Raw genomic sequence first — 23,206 nt, 5'->3', positions numbered from 1 at the left:
CTGTGGTCTCACTTTGAGTCGCCAGAGGAATCCACTTGCTTCCAGGTTCGTTTCCAGGTGGGCCTGCCCAGGTACACTCAGGCAAATCACACGTAGTCAGATTGATGTGGGGACCTCTGGACCTTGGGCCCATGACCCAAATGTGCCTTGCCTGGGGACCCACCGTTGCCTCACATGGTCCTCCCTGACCCCACAGGGACTGCTCCATGATGAGGAATGTCAGGGACATTTCATCATTCTTCATATAGCTCTGAAATCCCACCTAGCATCTGTTATATATGACCCATCGCTTATCCTCCTCCCAGCCCTGGGGCCTGCCTGGGCTCTGATGAGGGTGCAGGGACTCCAGAGAGCAACAAGCCTGCTCCATAAGGTCAGGCTGGGACAGCTGACACCTGGCTCCACCTTGCGGCTGGGGCTGGTTCAGTGGGCCGGCAGCCATCAGTGCTGCTCAGGCACTCAGGAGCGTTTTTGAGGGTCAGGTTACCAGGTGATGGGGTTCTAGACATGTGAAGCTTGGTAATATCAGGCTGCAGAGACACACAGGTGCCTCAGTACTTCCTCTCTCCCCTCCGGGCCTCCCTCTAACTGGTGGGTATTTATTTGCTAGGGAACTGTGCCTCTCCTCCCAGCTGGGGCATGTGACAGGGTTGCAGACGGACCCTCAAAGCAGAATTTGGGAGGCCCCGCCTGTTTTCTTGTCCCCACACAGTAGGGTACAAACTCCCACAGCTACAAAAGTTCCTGGGTGGGTCTGTGGTAAATTAGTTCCTGGGTTTTGATCTATGTCCAGGCTTGTGCTGCTGCCTGGGCCCCCTCCCCCAGCTCCCCATCCATGCCCATTCCTCCCTCTAGATAACTCACAAGGCTGGAGTGGTTTTGTGCATCCATGCGGTGAGGAGGAGGACATGCTCATGAAGTGATCACATGGATGTGGTTGCACAGGTGACATCTGGCATATCCCAGGTGCAGAGAGCCCTGCCTGGCTGTGCCTGCCCTGTCCTGCACCCACATTCATCTGCCACCACTGACCTGGAGGACCCCACACCACCCAACTGTTTCCCCCAACCCCACCGCCAGGCCAGGGCTATGGAAAGGAGTAGGGCTCACCTTGTGTTGATGTTCTGTCTGAAAGACACAAGAGGGCGCCAGTTAGCCCCACGTTTTGTGCCCAGGCGGTGCCTGTGGTCCCCCAGGCCACTCTACTGGGACACATCCACCATGGGGTACTGACCGCAGTCCTGACACCCACTCAGCGCAGGAGTCAGACCAGACTCTGTCAGGATGATCTGCTCCCTTTTTGCCACCTGAGCTCAGAGACCCTTGAGGGAAAGGGGCTGGGGCCCTGAGCACAGGGCCCCAGCCCCTTTCCCTGTCCCTACAGATACTCAACCTACTACCTCTGATGAAATTCACGTTGGTCAGGGGAAGGGGTACTTGTGCCAAATAGTTCTACAAAGACTCACTTGTAAAGGAGGAGGCCCTGCACAACTGTCTTCCTCTGTACAGATGACCTGCAGGGACACGCGGGTGTGGAGGCGGTGTGGCCGCAAGTTCAGAGAAAGGCCAGCTGTGTACACCCCATCCTACCCAGGTGGTGAAAATCAGGGATGAGGTGGAGGATGGGCCCTTGGGAAGAGCCCTGGACCTCATGGACAATGGGGGCCGTCAGCACATAGCCACTCCTGAGCCCTACTCGCAATTGCTGCAGGAAATGGTCTCTTATTGGAAGATGACTCGAAGCTCGTTAGGGAAACACCCTGATTGGGGGAGGCAGGAGGAAGGCAAGTTCGAGAGATGGGCGAACTGGGGTGTCCTGGGGCTGGAGGGCCGCCCCCTTAACCTGGAAATAAATCTTCCCCTGGTACAGCTGGTCCATCTTCTGGTACGGCGTTTGCCACTTGGTCCAGCTCTTCCCAGGCTAGGGACAAGAAGAGGAGGCGAGTAAGCAGCCTGGGCCGGGGTCTTCTGGCTGGACCAGGGACGCGCCCAGGCCGTGCCCCCGCAACTCACTGATCTCCGAGGGGATGGCCAGGTGTCCTTCATCGTGTTCTGGCTCCAATCTGTGAGCAGCGAGCTTGACACGGGGATGTCGCCAGGTTTGAGGTTCACGTGATGGCAGTGGAAGGAGAACTTCTCTGAGAAATTGCCGTGGCAGTGCAGGCAAGCAGTGGCCCAGCGCTGCCGTCAGGCCCAGGCACTCAGCAGGGCCCAGTCGTGGCCCCGAGCACCGCCCTCCAACCAAGGGCACCACCCACGCCACACCTTTCCGCCGCGCACCAACCAACGGCTCCCTTCCGGTCCCAGGCCACGCCCCAGTATCGCAACCAACGCAGGCCCCGCCCCTCAACAGACAAATGGTGAGGCAGGCTCAGCTTCCAGGCCCCGCCCACAACCCGCCACTCTCAGAATGTCTCCACTCCCCGGATCGGCCCCACCCTCAGACCGCGCCCTTGCGTCATCCCACGACCCGCGCAAGCTCCTTCTTCCAGGCCGGCCCCTGCTAGAGGCCCCGCCCCACATTCCCAGCAGAGAGGAAGCTCCGTCCCCTAACCAATGGCATCATGGCTCGTCCCTGGTTGCCAAGCAACGAAGAGCGCGGTGTCTGGGCACGCCCCTTCTCGGTTTAGACCTCCTCCCGCTAGCTCCGCTTCCGGGAGGCCTCAGCCTGTAGCGAAAATAGATCCGGCAGGGCGGGGTCGGGGCGGGCCCTGAACGTTGTTCCTCCGCGAAAGGAGGTGGGGCTTCGACTAGCGGCGATCAGAGGACCCGGGACGGGGGGCCGGAGGCGGAATACAGAGACGGAGAACGGAGGCGAGGGTGGTCCTGCCCGTCTGCGTGAAGCAGCAGGTGGGTCCTCGGAGGGAAGAACGTGGGCCGCTGGTGGCCGAACACTTCGGAGGGGCGAACGCGGGTGGCGGGAAGGGAGTTGTGGATTCTCGGTCGAATTTGTGGCTATAAATGTCACTTTTGGGTCAATTCCCTTCCGTGTCACTAACTATCGCTAGGCCTCCGCCACTGGTTTGAATCAAGTCCACAGGATTTCAGGGCTCCCAGACGGGGAGTCGGCTTTTTAGCAGCTCTCTTCTTGCTTCCTGGTCCCCAGAGTCACTGAAAGCTGGACAAGGGTTGGGCGGGAGGTGTTGGCGGTGTCCGCACTGCCCATTGGCAGGACTTCGCAACTCCCTCTCTGAAGCTGGTGGGCTGGCATTGGTGTTAAATGACCATGTATTTTATAAAATGTCACTGAAATGGAAAGGGGGCTGGTTGGAAAGTCACGAAGCGGAAAATTAATCTTGGGTGACCTACCACCCAGAAAGCCAGTGTTAATTTGGGGGTAAGATTCTTCTGTGCGTTTTTCAGACTTTTATAGAGGTTTAATTGCCATTCGATGCACTGCACATATTGAAAGCACATAGTCGTATAAATTTCGAATATGATGCATGTGTACTTTTGCATATTTCACAGTCCAGGGGCCTGTCTGTACTATCTGGTTTGGGACTTGCTGGTGTTACACGCACGTGGCTTCTGAGTAATCGCTTTCTCATCCCTCCCTTCACCCAACATAAAGGGGGCTCTCAGCCCATTTTATATCTCAGTGCTGAGGGATGCCACGGGGCTGCAGACTCCCAGAAGCCCTGAGCCCCAGTGCGCCCCCCTTCCTGTTTGACGTCTTAAAGAAATGAGTGCCCCCCCCCACGTGCTTGCGGTAGTCTGTGCCAGTCAGTTATCAGAACTCATTGAAGGAGTGTACTGAGTACAGAGTGAGAAGACAGCAAGTGAAAGTCCGGACTGCTCTGGCTCCGCCCCCCCTCCATCCCAGAAAGCGTCCTTTGTTTCTTCATCCCAGATCCTGCTCTGATGGCTGCCTTTCTCCTCCCTGGGGTCCAAATCTACATGCACCTCACACAACACCTGTTCCATTGCTGCTGTTTTCTGACAGGTGGGTTTTCCCCTCTGTGGCTGAGCTCTCAGGGCTGCAGCTGTTTACCACACGTGGCTAGTAAGCCCTTGAAACATGGCTGAGTTAAATTAGGACCTTCCATACATGCAAAATGCACACCAGATCACAGAGACTCGGGGGTTTAAAGAAGGCAGACTATGTCCTTAATACTTTCTGTATTCCTTTGGCGTTGAAGTGATATTTTCTTGCCCTTGCGTTAAATAGACTATATTGTGAATATTGATTTCATCTGTTTCTTTTCATTTTCTTGCTTTTCAGCGTAGTCGCTGGAAAATTTGAAATTAAGCCTGGGCACACATTATATTTCTAATGCCTTCCATGGTGTTTATTCCTTCTGCAAATGTATGTTCAATTCTTGTTCTGCTAGGCTTCATGGTTTTCTGCTTCCTGTTTGTGGCTTTAGTAATTTCTTCAAAGGGTTGAGCTACTTAAAGGTTTTAGCCAAATGCTTGATGTGTCGTAATTGGTGAATTAGTGTTAGCTATAATTTTTTTAATAGACTTAATTTTTTTAGAGCAGTTTCAGGCTCATTGCGCAACTGAGCAGAAGGCATAGAGATTTCCCATTACCCTCCACCCCCACGCATGCACAGCCTCTCCCACTGCCGACCTCCCCAGCCGGAGCAGGACACTTGTCCCAAGGATGAACCTACACTGACAGGTCACTGTTCCCTCAGGTCCGTGGTTGGCACTCATTGTGTTGTACATTTTGTGGGTTGGGACAAGAGTACAGTGGCGTGTATCCACCATGACAGTGCCATGCAGAGTAGTGTCCCTGCCCCAAAACCCTCTGCACTCTGCTTGTTCAGCTCTCCCTCCCCCAACCTTTGGCGCCCACTGAGCCTTTTAATGTCTGCGTAGTTCCCCCTCTTCCAGAATGTTTTAGAGCTGGAGTCACAGTGTGGCCTCCTCAGACTGGCTTCTTTCTCTCAGGCATATGCATTCGTGGTTCCTCCTGTCTTTTCATGCCTGGTAGCTCACTTTTTATGGGAACCGCCCTAAAGGAGACAGTGTGTCTCTATCATCTTTGCATCTCCTGCCAAGCTGAGCTCAGTGTCCTCCCTGTGCCAGGTAACTATGACCAGCTCCAGTCTAAGTCCTCTCTTTGTCTGTCTGTCTGTCCAGCCCTCCTCTCCTCCCCTCTCCTGCTTCTTCTCAGCAAAAGCAGTATTTTAGTTCCTCAGGGGATTCACATGGAAGGCTAGTTCAGTTCCTGAACTTTTTGCTTTATATTTTTTTTTAATTTTTATTGATTTTTAGAGAGAGAGGAAGGGAGAGAGAAGAGAGAAACATCAATTTGTTGTCCCACTTAATTATGCATTCATTAGTTGATTCTTGTAGGTGCCCTGACTGGGGATCAAACCTATAACTTTGGCATATTAGGGCCATGCTCCAACCAACTGAGCTCTCTGGCCAGGGCCCAGGTTCTGAACTCTTTAGGCGATTCATCTTCTAGCAAGTCTAGGGCTGGCTGTTTCTTATGTGGAAGTGCTCCGAGGCTGAGCTCTTAAGTTCATGGAAAAGTCAGCCATTAATCATCTTTTGGGAGTTGTTCTCACATCAGCAGAGCCTCATAAAGTGGAGGTTTAACAAAATCCCCCGTAGTGGCTGGGAAGTTGGGTTTTTATTCTGGGAAGTTCCAGACGTGCCCCAGCTGGTGAGCTATGTTTCTGATTTCCTGGAATTTTGAAGTTCAGATATCTAAAGCAGAAAAGGGGAATCTGACTTAAGAAACTGGATTCTGGGAAGGACAGGGCTTCCACCCTCCTTATGCCAGAAACAGCCACAGTGTGACAAACACAGATGTCCCCAGACATTGCCTGGGTCCCCTAGGCGAGGACCACCCCAGGTGAGACCCACCACTGTAGCTGACTTGCTGGGAGCTGTTGACAGCACCCAGGAAAGAATGCAGCCCTTGAGTGGATGGACCTGGCTCTCAGTGGACGGCTCAGAGCTGTGACTCCTTTCCTCCATTTCCCCCTGCTTCCAAGGTCAGTGCCCAGTCAAGTTCATATCCAAGGTTGCTAATGTGAAAAGGAGGCGTGGGCAGCCAGCGAGGGGCCTATGTTTGGATGGGAGTTCAGGAGGCACTGCTTCATGTATTCTGCCCTTCCTGACGCCTCCGGTCAGTGAAGATGCAGTGGGATCTCCTGAAACCGTGGGCTGCGTCCTCAGAAGGAGGAGGCATGGCTCCTAAGTGGACACATCAACACAATCCATGGCCACTGTCACGTTCCTCTCTGTCCCCAGGTGACACTGTTTTGTCAAACAGTAATATCTGTATTTGCTCCTGTGGGAAACTGAGGCAGAGAGAGGAGTTCTTTATCAGGTGCAGGGTCCTCAGGCTGGTCCACACACACCCTGCATCCCTCTCTGTCTTAGTGGAACAGAGGCGGGGACGTAGGGACACCCAGTTCCGATCCCAGCCCTCCTCCATGTGCTGTGAGCTCTTTGCTCTCAGTGCCGGGTAGGGTCCTGTCTGCCTCTCCCAGCTGCTGCTGATCTCCTGGCAGTTCTTGGTGTCTCTGGGTTTGTCTGCCTCCATTGTCACGTGTTCTCTGTGTGTCTGTGTCCACATCACCCTCTTCTTATCAGAGTACGTGGCCTTGCATTAGGGCCACCCTACTCCAGTGTGACCTCGCCCTGACAGACCCCATTTCCAAACAAGGCTTCATTCACAGTTACTGGGGGTCAGGATTTGAACAGATCTTTTGGGGAACACGATTCAGCACTTAATTCAACCCAAGGTGGGAGGGGAGTGACTGCTGATGGACGCAGTGTCTTTTGGAGTGATGGGAATGCTATGGAATTGGGGTATATTTTAAAAGGGTGGAGTTTACAGGATGTGAATTGTGTATCATTTGGGCTGGAATCTACAGAGCCCCTCAACAGCACCTGGCCTGGAGCAGCCCCTACAAACCTCACTTCCTGCTTTTGCACAGTACATGCTGGAGAGCTTCAGCCACAAAACCAAGATGGGAGTGTGAAAGGCCAACAAAATGCAAATCCCCACGCCGTCCGCTGTGCAGGGGGAGCCCAAAGCCAATCTCATGAGTGCCCTCCAGGGTGGCGGGGCCTCCGCGTACAGGGAACTGTGGTGAAATTGAAAAATGAATGTCACGGGTCTGACTGGTATAGCTCGGTTGGGCGTCATCCCGCAAAGCAAAAGGTCGCCGGCTCGATTTTGGGTCAGGTCCCTGGTCAGGGTGCATGTGAGAGGCAATCAGTCGATGTTTCTCATATAGATGTTTCTCTCTCTCACTTTCTCCCTCCCTTCCCCTCTCTCTAAAAATAAGTCAATAAATAAAAATTAATATTAGGGTGGGGGAAGGCAGTGTGGGACACTGGCTTCTGTAATGGGACAGACCCAGGGCCTTGAGCATCTTCCAGCCAAACACCTGGCTGCTGGCCCGAACCTAGGCACTGATGTCACAGACTGGGGCCTGCCCCTCTGGCCCCACCCCCACCCCCACCCCCAGGTTGGGGCAGTGTCCCTGAGGTGGTGGCAGTGCTAGCAGCAAGAGGCAGGGTGTGAAAGCACCGGAAGGAAGTGGTGATGGGCTGGGCTTTGCTGCTGACATTGCTTAAAGGAACTGGGTTTTGTGTTTTGTTTTCAGGAAGAAAAGGGAGAGTGGGCATGTGTTGGGTTGGGAATTTTGTCATCTTACCTTCTGTCACGCTAGAGGCTGCCAGGTGCCACACACACCTCATCTATGGAAAGAACCAGAGAGGTGGGTAGGGGCAGGTAGAAGAGAGTATATAGGGGTAAAAAATACAGTAAAAAATAAAGTATTAATAAAGTAGCCCTGGCAGGTATGGCTCAGTGGATTAGGTGCCAGCCTGTGAACAGAAGGGTTGCCGGTTCAATTCCCAGTCAGGGCACATGCCTAGGTTGGGGGCCAGGTCCCCAGTGTGGGGCGCGTGAGAGGCAACCACACATTGAGTATTCTCTCCTTTTCTATCTCCCTTCCTTCCCCTCTCTCTAAAAATAAATAAATAAAATCTTTAAAAAAAAAGAAAAGAAAAGAAAAAAGAACCAGGGAGTCAGAAGAGCCCTTAGCATTGAGTTCCCACACGGTTGTCCCAGCCCTTCCCCTCGCCCATGCCCTTGGAGGTGTTCTAAGAATATCAAGGAGAAAAGCCCCTGGAGACAGTAATGGGGGCAGCAATATGGCCCGGGTTGTAGCTGGCCACCCCTCAGCCTTGGGATGTGTGCGTGTTTCTGACAGAAAATTGTTTGCCTTCGACGGGAACTCTGCCCGTCCAGGAAATTTTTCAGAAAATCATTGCTTCCACTTAATAAAATCCTCCTACCTTCTGGGAAGAGTCAGAAAGGCGAGCAGGAGCCTTGCAAGGCCCTTCCACTGCCCTGCCCCATCTTCCAGAGTCGTCTTGGCAATGGCATGAGAGGATGTGGACAAAGACAAGGTGGCCTGCCTGAGGGGGGAAGCGGGGCCACCCCCTCCCTGAGGCTCCTGTCTTCCCAGGTCTCCTGTCCCCAGCTGATGTTGTCAGAGGTTAAACCCCCAAAGCCATCACCAGAGAAGCCCCCAAATAAATAGAAGGCAGCAACTGGGTGCTGGTGGGTGCAGATTTCTTTGTGTTATCAGGGTGGACGTTTTGCTACGGGATGAATAGGAACCTGGAATAGAGGCAGCTGAGGGCTCTGTGGCCTGCTTGGCCAGCGCCACTCTGTGAGGCGAGGGACGCAGCGCCCCACTTCATCTTCTCATTGCCAAGCGGGGCGGCCCATGCTGCATGTGAAGGGTGTTTGGAGGCCAAAACAAGACCAAGGATGAGAAAGTATTTCCATGGATGGGCACGGGAAGGTGGCTGACTTTTCTGGGTGGCCCACATGGGTTTCTTCTGTCCCTTGACCTGCCCCCAGATTGGTGTGACAGCAGCTCAATTTGTAGATTCATCACCTGGGCAGGTGTTTGGGCCACTTGGGCAGTTAGCAGTCACAGATGGTGCTGCAGGGTCCCCACCCATGGTGTCCCGTGTACACGCCCATGGCATGGAGGAGTCCTGGGCTGCCCAGCCCTGGGGAATGCAGCTAGTCTCTGAGACAAAGGTCAAGGAGGTGGCCTCTCAATCAGAGCTTCCAGGAGCGCGAGGGGGTGTCTGAGGCTGGGCCCTGTCCTGTCTGTCCATGGTAGGAGAGAAGTGGGTAGATGGAGCATTTGTGGCTGCCCCTTTCCCTTCTTGGAGATGCCACCTTCCCCCACTCCAGGCCCTGGGCGCCCAGGGCTTTGCCCACTCACCAAAACCCGGGAAGGGAGCTGGTCTGGATTCTGCTGGCATTGCAGAGGTTTCTGGTAGGGGAGAGACCAGCCTGGAGGGCTCCTGGCACTGGGTTGGAATAAAACAGGTGGATGCTGGAATAGTGGACAGGTGGTGAGTTATGGAGGCACGTGGCCTAGCTGCAAGAACTGCAGGCTTCACCCTTGTGGTTCAGGATTTGAGCTCAAGCTCCTCCTTCTACCAGCTGCATGGCCTGAAACACTGACTTAGTAATCAGTAATTATTTAGTACTGAGTCATTATCTGACCCAGTGGTTCTCACCTGGGTTGGGCAATGTCTGGGGACATCTGTGGTTGTCACAGCTGGGGGTGCTCCTGCCTTTAAGTAGATGGGGCCACCCCACAGTGCCCAAGACAGCCCCCTACAGAGAGTGACCCAGCCCCAATGTCAGCAGTGCTACAGGGGGTGGGGGGACCAGGCTGGGAAGCACGCATCTGTAAAGTGGGGGTGCAGTTTTCCTCTCAGATCGTGCCTAGCTGGGTGTTAACCCAGGTGGCGGAAAGTGACAACGGTGGCCAGGGCCCCAGTGCTGGATCTGGGGGAGGAAATGAAGGCCCTTCTGGTCTGGCAGGGGCACCGGGTCCTATCTGCTCCCGAGCACAGGTTGCCTCAGGTGGCATCACCCAACGGGTCAGTCTTTGCACAGGCCTTGTTCACGCTGAGGCAGATCCCTCCCTGCACCTTAGAGTTCGGATAGTTTTCTGTAGTTGTCTTACCTTGCATGGCACACAACAATTTTACGGGTGGTTCCTGTAAAATTTGCAGGTGGGAGCATCTTTTAGTTCTTCAAGTTCCTGGGGCAGAGTCTCAGCCAGCACTTGCTCTGCTTGTCCCTCACTCACCTTTAAAGAAAATAACAGCTTTTAAATCGTGTATCTATGAATGTAAAATGTTATTAAACTCTAACAGCTTTGTCAGCTGTCACTCTCACACTGTCCACTCCGCCCCTTTAAAGTGCGCACGCGCAGGTGGTGCGTTGCGTTGTGCAACCACCACTTCGTCCAGTTCCAAAACAGTCTCGCCTCCCCCAAAAGAAGTCCGGTCCCTGTCATCTGTTACCGCCATCTCCCTCCCCAGCCTGTCCCTGTGGTTGGGCCTGTTCTGGACATTTCCTGTACACGGAATCGCATACGCTGTGGCCTGTTGTATCTGGCTTCTCTCACTGAGTTCGAGATCCATCCGCGTTGTATCAAGTGTCGGTGCTTCGCTCCTTTTCACAGCCGGGTGTGGATAGACCGCGTTGTGTTTGTCCACCAGCTGTGGCTGGACGCTCGGGTTGTGTCCGCTCGTCAGTGATGATTGTGCATCGTGCTGCTGTGGACGTCCGTGTACAGGTTCCATGCACAGGTTTTGTGTAGATGTGTGTTGTTGCTTCTCTCGGTTGGATACCTAGGGGTGAGTTGCGGGGTCAGGTGGTAGCGCTGCTTGCTTACCTGCCAGACCGCTTTCCAGTGCTGCGTCTCTGGTGTTTTCACCAGCTGGCAGAGTGTCCGGTTTCTCCTGGTCCTTGCCAGCATCACTGGTTGTCCCTTCGGATCACAGCCCTCCTTGTGTGTGGGGGTAGTTTGCCGCCCTTCGCACTGGGGTTCCTCTCGTCCTCTGGCTCGGTTATCTTTGGTTGACTCCTCTGTCCCCACGCTCAGTGCCCATGGTTTACATGGTGTAGGCCGCGTGCCAGGGCACGTCTGCCCGATTTCACCGGTTCTGTGAGATGACCTAAACCAGGGTCTCCTCCCCCACTGCTCCCCGCTCCCACCCCAGCTCTGCTGATACTGGGGCCAGATCACTCTTGGGGGGGGCTACCTGGGCACTGTGGGCTGTTGAACAGCATCCCTAACCCCCACCCACTTGATGTCAGGAGTACTCCCCCTTGTGACAGCCACAGATGTCCCGGGACATAGCCTAGAGTCCCCTGGGGGCAGGATCACCCAGGTGAGGACGCTGCTTTGGGCATTTCTTATTATATATCTAGTCTCCAGAATTAAGCTGAAGGCTTCTGGAAGAGCCTGGTCTTCCGCTCTGAAGTATCCGTTGAGTACGAGGGTGGCGCGGGCAGACTCTGCTGTGTTCCCTCTGAGCCCAGCAATGGGGGAGACTCAAGTTAGCCGTGGTTCTAGAGGAATCTCCAGAAGGCCTGGGCCGAGGAGCCCTCCACACTCGGAGACTCTTCCTGTGCCCAGAGACTGGCAGGGCCCAGCCAGAAGGAGGCTCTTGGGCTCCAGGATGTAGCCCAAGTCATGACTCAGCTTTTTTACTCTTGCCGAAATCCTCAGCACCCTCAGGCCATCTTGTCATTGGAGTCACTTCCCCTGGGCCCCGAGGACACAGTGTGTATGTGATGGCTCACTGTCTGGGCCCAGGAAGGACTAGACTTGACCCTGGCCTGCACCCGCTGCAGTAAGCTGGGTGCTGTGGTCAGAGTGGACGTGTGCTTCCCTCTGGCTGAGCCTGGCCTTGGCAGTACCGACTTCAGAGGATCTTACTCCGCGGGAGTTGCCCTGGGCCTCAGGGGCCAAGTGGCGCCTCTGCAGAAGGTGTGAGGACCGGTCTCCTTGCATTGTGCTCATTTGCTGAACGGTGTGCTGAGCCTGGAGGGCGGGCATCCAGAGGAGCCCAGCTGGCCACACAGCCCGGAAACAAACTCCCACTGTTGGCAAAAATGCATCCAGACCTATAGAAGGATCTTATTAAGAATTTATTAGGGGTTTTTTTTGAGCCAAACTGAGGACATGCCTAGAAGCTAGTTCTCAAGGGATTGAGAAAATGCTCCAGAATGGCATTTTCTTTTTGTGAATTTAGGATCAAAGGAGGGACAATAAGGAAGGCTATTGGTGGGAGAAAGGCAAGGGGGAAATCCTAGGATTGTGTAAAAAGTAAAATGGAGAGACTCGTACTTCTCGTACATCGGGGGTGCAGGGTAGCTAGCACTTAGCATTTACAGCACATGGGCGGGCGTGGGCAAGCAGAGAGCGCTGAGGAGTGCGCTGGCTGGTGAGCGTGTTTCCCCTCCGAGGGGTCTGGAGAAAAACATGTCTCTGACATTTCCACAGTGTTAACCAAGATGCGCAGGAACAGAGGGGAGGGCTTGCTTAAGGTAAAGACTGACCTTTTTGCTAAGGAAGCCTTAGGCCTGGGATGTAACTGCCCTCCGCGACCTGCCCCGGGGAGGTGGTCACATCATCTAGTGTGGTTTCTCTCGGTCAGAGCTTGCCAGGCCTGCCGCGTGGCCCCGGGGCTTGTCAGGTCTACTCGACTGCCCCTTTTTCGTTCACACTGCAATTGAAGCAAAGCAAAAAAAGGATGGGGATTTACTGTAATATTGGAAATGGTTATTTATTACCCATGGGTGAGTATTGTGGAACGGGGCCTGGGGCACTTCTACAGAGGCACTTCTTCCACTTCCTCTCTCTGGCGAACACCCCACCAGCCCCGCCCTCCCTGTTTCCACTGCCTGCACACTCCCCAGAGGTGCACCCCCTGGGCCTGCGGGGGAGAACGGGTCTGCGGGCGAGAACGGGTCTGCGGGCGACATCGTCAGGGCAGAATGACGGGGTGAGAGTGACTGCGGCCCGCATGTGAGCAGGGCTTGTGGCTTCGTGTGTTCATTTCACCTTCTCGCCTCCGAGAGGGAGCTCGTCACTCTCCCCATGTAACAGAGGAGGAGACTGGGTGTGGACAGGAGAAGGTGGATCGGGTGGGACGTTGGGGTCTTCATGGCAGGGGACGCTGGCTGCAGCCCCCGTCAAGGCCTCCCCCCTGGAACGGTGGGTGTCTGTCATGTTCCCATGGAGGCACAGGTAAGACCCAGACAAGCTCACCCAAGCTTTTTAGCTAGTGTTCTGGGGAATAGTGTCCCCCAAGATTCATGTCCACCCTTTGGATATGGGGTCTTTGCAGATGTCATCAAGGTGATGAAATGAGGTCCCCCTGTATTAAGGTGAGCCCTAATCAAATAATGAGATTTAGACATGCAGAGAAGCAAAAGGAATTTCTTCCCTCTCAGCCGGAGGGGTGGGGGGCCTTCAGAGGCTGGTCCCCCCTGGAGCTCAGAAGGGGCAACTGCTCCAGACCCCTCTCCAGGCCCCGCTCTGGCAGTGTCGGTGATCACTGCCGTCCTCGGCCTGTAGACACATCACGCCATCTCTGCCTGCTTTGTTATGTGGACTCCCCGTGTGTCTGTGTGTTTCCTCCTAGGAGGGCACTCATTACCCAGGGCCCACCTGGATGACCCAGGACACGCGCACCCCAAGATCCTTAACTTAATCTCACCTGCAGAGACCCTTCCTCGAAATCACAGGTCTTAGGGATGTGGACATCTCTGTACAGAGACTGCTCCTCGGCCTGCTGCAGTCACCCTGAGCCCCCGCACTCTCCCCCGGTTTATAGAAAGCCTCCAGGTGCTGGGGGCAGGAGTAGGGTGCTGGCTGGCCTGGGCTCTCAGAGGTCCTGACTCAGTATCTCCTGCTCTGAGGCAATCGGGACACGCCTCGGGGCAGTTCTTTTTACTGAGGAGCCAGTGCCCTTTTGATAAAACTCAAAACCAGAAGTCCTGGGAAAACTCCCCAGTGTAGCCCACTCTTGCTTCCAGAACAGGGTTTCCCAGAACAGGTGACAGTTCTTCCTCTTTCTGTATTTCAGATCTCAGGGAAGACCTGGGGGCTGGTGAATTTCCAGTCACCTGGGTTGGTGGCCGATACCAGCGTCCTGCCCAGCCCCATCCGCGGAAGCCTCACCGAGGAGTGTGCAGTGAGGACCACGATGTCCAACCCCTTCTTGAAGCAGGTCTTCAACAAAGACAAGACCTTCCGCCCCAAGCGCAAGTTTGAGCCGGGCACCCAGCGGTTCGAGCTACACAAGAAAGCACAGGCCTCACTGAACGCAGGGCTGGACCTGAAGCTGGCCGTGCAGCTGCCCGCCGGGGAGGAGCTCAACGACTGGGTGGCCGTGCACGTGGTGGACTTCTTCAACCGAGTCAACCTCATCTATGGCACCATCAGCGATGACTGCACGGAGCAGTCCTGCCCGGTCATGTCCGGCGGCCCCAAGTACGAGTACCGCTGGCAGGATGAGCACCGGTTCCGCAAGCCCACAGCCCTGTCGGCCCCGCAGTACATGGACCTGCTCATGGACTGGATCGAGGTGCAGATCAACAATGAAGACGTCTTCCCCACCAACGTCGGTGAGTCGGGCAGCCTGGGGCGCGGTGGTTTTTTCAAACTATGAGAAAAAGCTTATTTGGAAAGTCACAGAGGTGGAAGTGAGCAACAGAAGGAACGGGCTCAGGGAACAAGTGACAGAGGCGAAAGAAGGGCCCTTGGAGCTTAGGAGAGAGAAAGGTAAAGGTGGCCCACCTTGGGGGTGGGGAGAGGGGGAGGGAAAAGGCGCGGGTGTGTTGGTGGGTGGTCATGTTTTTAATAACAGCTTTACCGAGATAGAATGTACAAACCGTGAAATCCACCCATTTAAAGTGTAAGTTTAGTGGCATTTACTACATACACAGGGTCATACAACCGTCCCCTCTAATTGCAGAACGTTTTAGTACCCTCAAAAGATTCCCATCTCCATCAGCAGTCACCTCCGTCCCCCTCCCCAGCCCCTGCGAACCACTTACTCACTCCCTGTCCCTTGGGGATGTGCCTGTTCTGGACGTGCCACATAAATGGAATCACAGTCTGTGGCCTTCTGTTTCTGGCCACGTGTGTTCAAAGTTCATCCACATTGTAGGGAGGATCAAAGCCTCGCTCCTTTTCATGGCTGAGTAGTATTCCAGTGTGGGGGTGGGTTAGGGTTTGCTTTGTGTTAAAGCTCCTAAAATGGGGAGGTTATTCTGGATTACCCAGGTGGGCCTCAAATTTCATCAGAAGAGCCCTTCTCAAAGGGAAACAAAGGGACATCCGACACGTACAAGAGAAGGTGATGTGACAACAGGAGAGGGAAGAAGGGACCATAGCCCAAGAATGCCAACAGCTTCCAGAAAAAGCAGAAATGGATCTGCCCTGGAGCGTCTGGAAGGAAGCAACCCTGCCCACGCCGCCTCAGCCCTGTGAAACGCGTGGCACTTCCGGCCTCCAGGACTGTGAGGGAAGACGGGAGGGTCATTCTGAAGCACGGAGTTAGGGCGTTTGTTACAGCAGCCCTAGGGGACCCACCCAGAGGCCCTTCTCACTGTCACCCCTGGCGTCAACACAGCGTCGTGGAAGACAGGGCGAGCAGGTCTCAGGCCCCAGTTCTTGGTCGCTGACGGGCACTGCGCCGGTCAGCTTTCTCACACCTCCGGACCGCACTCACCCTCTGTACGGTGGATGGGCCTGCTGCTGGCAGGGGCCTTCGGAGAGGCCTGAGAAAGGCCGGCTCAGAAGCTTTCCCGAAGTAGGGATTCACAGGTGCCCCCACCTACCCACCCATCAGGTCACCGAGTCCATGCTGTGGCCCTGGAGTCTGTCTGCACAGCCTAGTGGCACCCCCTAAAGTCCCAACAGTTCCTGAAGGGGTCCGCATCTTAGAACTTGGACCCTGAGTTCCTCTAGTCAGCTCCTCGCCTGTAGAATGATAATTCCAGCAATTTTACCAAAGACGAAACTGATGAGCAATCAAGAGAAAGTGAACTTGGCAGATGCCACATGGCTGCCCAGACATGGGTCTGAGGCCATGTTGCCAACTCCAGGCTTCCTCTGGGCCCTAGCCTTTGCCACTCGATCACATCACGGGGCCTAGGGTCACCCCTGCTTTTCTTGGGGGCCTGTCTGGCCCAGGCCATGCTTTCCAACCCTATGTGCAAGTCCTGGGGCCCCTTGGCCTGTTTTGACCCCCTGCCAGACTGGTGGAATGAAATTCTTCCCCTGGAGAGCAGTGTCTCTGCTTCTTTGGTGCTTCTGAAAAGCAGAGCCTGCCAGATGTTCCTTGGGGTTAGATTTGTGGCTGAGCAAAGAAAGGATGGGGTCCAAATTTTATCCCAGTCCCCCGTGCCTGTGCCGTTGACACCTACACACCCACCTAGGCCCCTAGCCACCAGTTTATGCTCTTTAATGTTGAATCGGGGTGCCGAACTTTTCCCGTGAAGGACCACACAGTAGCTCTTCCTTGGCGCTGCCTACAGAGGTGGCAGCCATCTCCCACTCGCCTTCATGGCTGCCCTCAGACCCCTTGTAAAACGCAAGATGGTCAGAAAGAGGTCTAAGAAGTCCGTCTGGCCCTGGCCCTTGTGGGTCAGTTGGAGCAGCATCCTGTAACCGGAAGACTGCGGGTTCGGTTCCCGTTCAGAGCACACATCTAGGTTGCAGTTTCGATCCCCTGTCTGGGCGCGCATATAGTCCCCAGTCCAGGCACGTGTAGGAGGCAACCAGTCAGTGCTTCTCTCTCGCATAGATGTTTCTCTCTCTCCCTCCCTCTCTCTCTAAAAAAGCAATGGAAAAAAAAATATGCTCGGGTGAGGATAAAAAATATATTTTTTAAAGTTTATCCGGCACCAGTCAGACTGATATTCAAAATTAAGCGCAACTGGAGGAAACCTGGAGGCGTTGACAATGGGCGCACAGAAGAGTCAAGGCCAGATCTAGGTGCCCAGTGCTGGTCATGGGAGCTCCAGGAACATGGGGCACGTGCTGCCCGGTGGCTGTCGGACATTCCTGGTTGTCAGTGCCAAGGAGCTTGAGGTGCTGCTGACGTGCAGCAACCTTACTGCATGGAGACGCTCACAACGTCTCCCCAGAGACCGCGGAGTCACGGGGGGCAGGGCAGCCCCGCTGGCCATCAGGGTCACCGATCCCAGTGCCAGTCTGTGCGGCAAAGAAAGTGAACAAACATTGTGTGCAATTGTGTTTGTGCTGCTAAAACCACAAAATTCTAAGGAACAACAACAACAAAGGAGCACAGAGTGTATCTTTCCAGCTTCATGAGCCAGAAGGTCTTGTCTCAACTACTCAGACCTGTCATGTAGCCCGGGCGCTGCTGCCACGGACACTATATAGACAAACAGGCGAGTCTGCGTCCTAATAAAACAGACTTACGAAAGCAGGGGGTGGGCCCGATTTCAACCCCTGCGTGAGAATACCGTTGCAGGAATGGGCAGTGCATTCCTGGAGGTGACGTTGCTAAGCCCTTCTAGGTTGCTCTGATCTAAATCACTTCCCTTCCCTGGCGTCACCTTTGCCGATTCCTGGTACCCCTCTCCCAGGGAGTACAGCCGCAGGAATAAAGAGCCGTCAGTTCTCCCGTTGGGGGCCCTCTGGCCCCGGATATGGAGGAGGGAGCAGGCCTGGCTGGACCTGTCATGCACGGAGAGGCTGTCTTTCCCAATTGCCTGTTACCTGGACACGGGTTGAACCTCCGCTGTGGTGAGCAGCCCTGTCAGCTGCTCCCTATGTCAGGGCCACGCGGCCCGGTCTTGCTGCAGACGTCACATCTTGAGCCTCTGCACATGGATGCCCCTCACTCACCTGGACCTCTTTGGGCCATTACTCGGCCAACCGCTAGCCTCATCAGCACAGCGCTATCCAGCTGCTGAGGTCCCATCACCTGAGAGTGTGCGCCTGGTGCACTGTGGCTTTCCCACCGTTAGCGACATACGAGTGTCCTCCCTGATCCATCGCCCCTCTCTGGATGGGCTGGTCTGTCAGTCCTGGTCCCAGGCCCCAACCTGGTAGCCCTGGTTGGATCTCGTTAACTCATGGCTTCCATCTTGCCTGTGGGACGGAGGGGACTTGAAGTCTTGGTTGGGGAAGCAGGCAGCAGCAGGAAGTGGCCCATGGGGCTCACAGCAACGTGAATGTGCCTAATGCCAGCTAACTGTCACCTCAGATGGCTCAGATAAGGAATCTCATGGTGGGTGTGTTTCACCACAATTTTTAAAAGTAAAGAAATGCGATAACAGGAGAAGAAAGTGCAACATAGTGTGTGCATTCATCGAAGTTCTGACCAGTACCTCAAATTTAATATTAAAAAACATACTTTAAATGGAGACAGAGAAAGATATCAAATGGGAAATATCAAAAGTCAAAAATATGTTTCTAGGCCCCGGCCGGGTGGCTCAGTTAGTTAAGCTTCATCCCGATACACCAAGGTTGTAGGTTCGATCCCCAGTCAGGGCGCATACAAGAATCAACTGATGAATGCATTGATAAGTGGAATAACGAGTTGAGGTTTCTCTCTCTCTCTTCCTTCCTCTTTCTCTCTCCAAATCAATAAACTTTCGCCCTGGCTGGTGTGGCTCAATGGATTGAGTGCTGGCCTATGGACAGAAAGTTCACTGGTTCAGTTCCCAGTCAGGGCACGTGCCTGGGTTGCAGGCCAGGTCCCTGGTTGGGGGGTGTGAGAGGCAACTAATTGATGTATCTCTCACACATCCATGTTTCTCTCCCTCTCTTTCTCTTTCCCTTCCTGTCTCTACAAAAAGATAAGTAAAATCTTTTAAAAAATAAATTAAAAACCAATAAACTTTTAGAAGTGTTTTTAGGGTTTTTTCCCCATTCTGTTAAGAAAAAGAAATATGACTAGAGCTGTACACACATGACTGGATCCCAAAGTAGACATAGCAGATCCACAGCTGGGAGGTGCAGGTAGGGAACGTTCTGGATCCTGTGAAGGGAACTGGGCAAAGGCAGAAGGAATGTGTGGCTCCCAGCGTATTCCCAGTGAGGGCTGGACCGACGGGGCCAGAATGGCTGAGTCGAGTACCCTGAGGATGGGCTTTACCCGCAGGCCTGTCTTCATCCCTTCCCTGGGCACTGCTAAGAAGTTTGGCAGTGGGTTTCTCACAGCATTTTAGTGGGCTCCCTGGAGCTGAAGGCGAGAGACCAGAGTGGGGGTCAGGAGGCTGTGGATCATGGAGAAAGGGGCTCCTTCGCAGGGATAGACACCTCCCGTCCCATCAGTCAACACTTGGCTTCAGGAGGAAGCCAGGACATGGGCTGTGTGAACTTGGGCAGGCATCTCAGCCTCTCTGAGCCTCACTAGTTCACAGCCTAGTTCACTCTGACAACCCAAGGGCGGTGTGGTTTCAGGGCCAGGCTGGACCCCTGAGGCTGCTTCCTGAGTACACTGGTCCCTCTCACCGTCCACAGGCACGCCGTTCCCCAAGAACTTCTTGCAGGTGGTGAAGAAGATTCTGTCCCGGCTGTTCCGAGTGTTTGTGCATGTCTACATCCACCACTTCGACCGCATCGCGCAGATGGGCTCCGAGGCGCACGTCAACACCTGCTACAAGCACTTCTACTACTTTGTCAAGGAGTTCGGCCTCATAGACACCAAGGAGCTGGAGCCGCTGGTCAGTGGGCGGGGACAGGGGGGCAGGGGCAGGAAGGCAGGGGCCCGTAAACTGGGTTTTGTGAATAGTTTTATTAGCACGCTCCGCCGTTCACTTACCGCTGCGGCTGCTTTCGGCAGCAGGGCAGAGCTGAGCAGCCAGACAGGCACCATCTGGCTTCCGGAGCTGACAAAGTGGCCTCTCAGGCCCTTCACAGAGCTTGTCACCCCAGCCCTAGGCATGCTGCTGTCTATTTTTTTTTAATCTTATTTATTTATTTTTAGAGCAAGGGGGAGGGAGGGAGAAAGAGAGGGAGAGAAGCATCCATCAGTTGGTTGCCTCTCGCATGCCCCCAGCCTGGGACCCAGGCATGTGCCCTGAGTGGGAATCGAACCAGCAACCTTTAGGTTCACAAGCTGGCGCTCAATCCACTGAGCCACACCAGTCACATTGTAAGGTTTGGCCTTAAATGAGGTCCATGAGTCTCTGGAGATTGCATCCCCTGCTTTTCTCTGTGTGTGTGTGTGTGTGTGTGTGTGTATGATTTCTGCCACCTCTTGTGTCAATACCTGATGTCCTGTTTGTTCTTAACAGAAAGAAATGACCGCACGGATGTGCCACTGAGAGCCTCTTGGCCCCACTGTCACCGAGGCAGTGCCAGGGGACACTCCGACTTGATGGCCACCTTCCTGGAATATGGACTATGCTTTCTGCCCCAGCAGGTCACTGACCTCCGCGGTGGTCAGACAGTAACCTCTGTGTCCCCAGTGCTGCACTGGACACAGGGGTTGAGTCCTCTCTCTGATTCTGAGGTGACAGTGGGCCTAGCCTCCCAGAGCCCCATGGTGGAAGGTTAAACGTGAACTCTGATTCTGTGTGCTGCGAGCAACTAGGAAAATCCACTTTATCTATAAAGCACTTGGATCCACCTGGAGGCCAGAGCTCTGCTGCCCTTCACAGGCCTGTCCCCTAATGCCCCTGGCGTGCTTGGCCTGGGAGAGAACACGCCACACGGGCTCTGGGTCAGCAAGACAGGAGCCGCCTCTGCTGTGCCTTCAAGCCTCCGTTCCCCGCAGCACGCTTCCTGCAGCCCCGTGTCTGTGTCGTGAGATGCACAGTATGGCCCTGGCTCCCCCTGCTCCCCTGGCTCCCCTTCTGTTCCTTCAGTTCCTCCAAAACATCTGGCTCATCTGCCAGGGTTTCCCAGACCCCACATCTGCACCCCAGATTTCCTGGGGCCCCTTCACATGTCATAAAAGAATGAGTTTTCACACAGTCTCACTGACAACAACCTGGAGATGTTGAGAGAAAACAGCTTTTTGTCTATAAGTAGTGAACTCACCTCCCCCCTGGACAAACGCCCCTCCATTATGAATAACCCAGGATGACCCTTCCATAGGGCCTTTTGCAGGTTTGGGGTCGTTGAACTTGGCCTTTCTTAAGGTGCCTGCCCAATTTATATGAAACCCTTGATGTGGCCCTCTGTGGCCAGGGGACCAGGGTCCCAGTACTGTCTCCCCACAGAACACTGGGGCCTGTGGCCAGGCACCCACATGGGGCCGCACGGAAGTGACATCAGGAAGCCACATGCTGCTCCAGGCCCCCTGCCCTCAAGGCACCACAGTGGCAGCTCTTCCCACCCAACCCCACCCTCTTCTGAGGACCTCTGGGTGTCTGGGATGCCCACAGAATAGAGGGGCACCAGCACCCAGCACCAGACAAGTGCAGTTAACACGACCTCAGCCTCGTCCTTCTGGCCACTCTTCAGCTCTCGGATCCCTGGGGACGCGGACCCCACAGGACTGCAGAAACCATCCAATCGAATGGAGCTCCTTTTAAATACAAAACCACAGCCAAATGCCGAAATCACTGTGCCCCTCCCAGGTCACCACCAGCTCTTCCCCTCAGCCCGGCCAGGTTGGGGAAGGAGGCAGGGACTGTGGGGCGAGAAGGGGCCGCTCTCCACCCTCTTGTGCCTGCAGATGTTCACACACGAACATAGAATAAATTGTGCCATTTTCGTACCCGCTGCTGTCTGTCATTTCTGCTTTTCTGGCAGGCGGGCCTGGTGTCAGGACACATCACTGTCATTGTCACTGGGGCACTCTCATCCCTCCTCAAGTGGTGAGGAAATAGACGTCACAATGGCTGGCAGTTCACCAGAGTGCCCCAATCCATAATTAGATACGCAGAATGGGGGTGGGTTAGAATTTCACGGGGTGCAGGAGGGGGCGGTTAGGTCAAAATGTCAAAAATAGGTGAAGAAACGCCATAGGGAAGGTGGGCTTTGCTCTCCCATTGTCTTTGCCTATTTGCCATGTGAGATAAGTTTCCGGAAAATATTGGACTGAGTACAGAATGGATGGAGAGGGAACAGAGGGTGTTCCCGTTCCAGCCCTTGCTAACTAGCCCCGCAACCTTGAACACAAGACAGTGACCCTGAAGCCCTTCTCTCATACGTCACAGTTCCTACTCTCAGGGGCTCCTTTCAAATGTAAAAGGTCAGTGTCCCAGAGCCAATAGGATTTGGTCTTTTAGCGGGTGCGGAGGGCGTTGCAGGCCATTCTTCTGGCACAGCAGCAGTTGGGGAAGAGGGGCCTGGTGGATGCCAAGGCCACACGGATGCCAGTTCACACGGGGTGGATTGAACTGACAGCCAGGAACCTGTGAGCCCAGTGTGGCTTCTGGCCCCCAGAGGGCGTTCTGACTCCGCGGGAAGGGGGAGGTCTCTGTTCCAAGGGAATGAATTCCACATTACTTGGAAATACCTTCTAAAGAAGCCATCGGCTCCTTACCCTTTCACTTGCAAATGTACCACAAAGAGTTCCAGGGCCAGCTTAAAAATTTGGGAGCTGTTATTGTCCTTTGGAATAACATCCCCCAAAGATGTCCTCGTCCTAGTCTGGGAACTGTGGACATGTCACCTCACATGGTAAGGAACTTTACAGATAGGATTGAGTGAAAGCCCCTGAGATGAAGATGTCCCCGGATTTCCCGGGAGTTGGATAAGACAGCGTCCTCACAGCGTCCTCACCAGAGGGAGGCGGGAGGGTCAGAGTCAGAGCTGGAAGAGGCTGCGCTGCGGGCTATGACGATGGAAGAAGGGACCACGAGCCAGAGATGCGGTGCCTCTAGAAGCTGGAAAAGTCCATAAACAGTTCTCCCTGGAGCCTCATGAAGGACCAGCCCTGCCCACAGCTGGACTTAGCCCTGTGAGACCCGTGTCGGACTCCTGCCCCCAGAACTCTAAGGAAATAAACTTGTATTATTTAAGATACTGAATTTGTGGTCATTGGCTACAGCAGCCATAGGAAAGCCATACACCGTTTAGAAAGAAATGCTTTGCACACAGGATGCCCTGGGACCCATTCACTTGGGCCCCTGGAACACAAGAATTAGAGGTGAGCTTCTGAGAGTCACCCGATCTAACAGGACAGTTCACCCCAAAATGTGTCCTACCAGGAGAGGTAGTGGGGGGCAGGTACTGGCGCCCAGCCATCCAGTTCGGATTGGGTGTTGGTAGAAGGAGCCAGAAGTGTTTGTCTTGGACAAGACTAGCTGGCCATGTTCCCACCGGCCAATGCATGTGGGGCCGTCCTTTAGGAGTGGCTGTGGACTTGTACCGTCCCCACCAACAGGTGGGACAAAGAAAGGCAGAACAAGGCCGAGGGCAGCCTCTGAAGCATCTGATAGAGATGT

At 54.4% G+C, this 23,206-nt stretch overlaps 2 protein-coding genes across 2 annotated transcripts; one reads left to right on the top strand and one right to left on the bottom strand.

Annotated features, from left to right (window-relative positions):
* Nucleotides 1-374: 374 nt before the first annotated feature.
* Nucleotides 375-11,825, bottom strand: IZUMO4 (IZUMO family member 4). Its single transcript, XM_053911213.1, is given in 8 exon segments — nt 375-487; nt 490-663; nt 1,756-1,889; nt 1,891-1,921; nt 2,014-2,040; nt 2,043-2,175; nt 2,177-2,235; nt 11,732-11,825. Coding segments are annotated over 8 exon segments (765 nt in total).
* On the top strand, nt 2,720-21,536 carry MOB3A (MOB kinase activator 3A). Its single transcript, XM_024569137.4, has 4 exons — nt 2,720-2,850; nt 13,906-14,446; nt 19,326-19,528; nt 20,102-21,536. The coding sequence occupies exons 2-4, from the start codon at nt 14,026-14,028 to the stop codon at nt 20,129-20,131; spliced, it is 654 nt and encodes a 217-aa protein (XP_024424905.1). The 5' UTR covers nt 2,720-2,850; nt 13,906-14,025; the 3' UTR covers nt 20,132-21,536.
* Nucleotides 21,537-23,206: the final 1,670 nt, after the last annotated feature.

Source organism: Desmodus rotundus, chromosome 9, assembly GCF_022682495.2.
Source record: "Desmodus rotundus isolate HL8 chromosome 9, HLdesRot8A.1, whole genome shotgun sequence".
Classification (NCBI taxonomy): Eukaryota; Metazoa; Chordata; class Mammalia; order Chiroptera; family Phyllostomidae; genus Desmodus; species Desmodus rotundus.
The sequence above is the reverse complement of the archived record's forward strand: the minus strand, read 5'-3'. Positions and strand labels throughout refer to the sequence as shown.

Excerpts from the sequence above, each read along its gene's own strand:
- MOB3A (XM_024569137.4), top strand. The coding sequence starts at position 14,026 with ATGTCCAACCCCTTCTTGAAGCAGGTCTTCAACAAAGACAAGACCTTC. Across the intron at positions 14,447-19,325 it reads CGTCTTCCCCACCAACGTCG|GCACGCCGTTCCCCAAGAAC; the intron begins GTGAGTCGGGCA and ends CACCGTCCACAG. Across the intron at positions 19,529-20,101 it reads CCAAGGAGCTGGAGCCGCTG|AAAGAAATGACCGCACGGAT; the intron begins GTCAGTGGGCGG and ends TGTTCTTAACAG.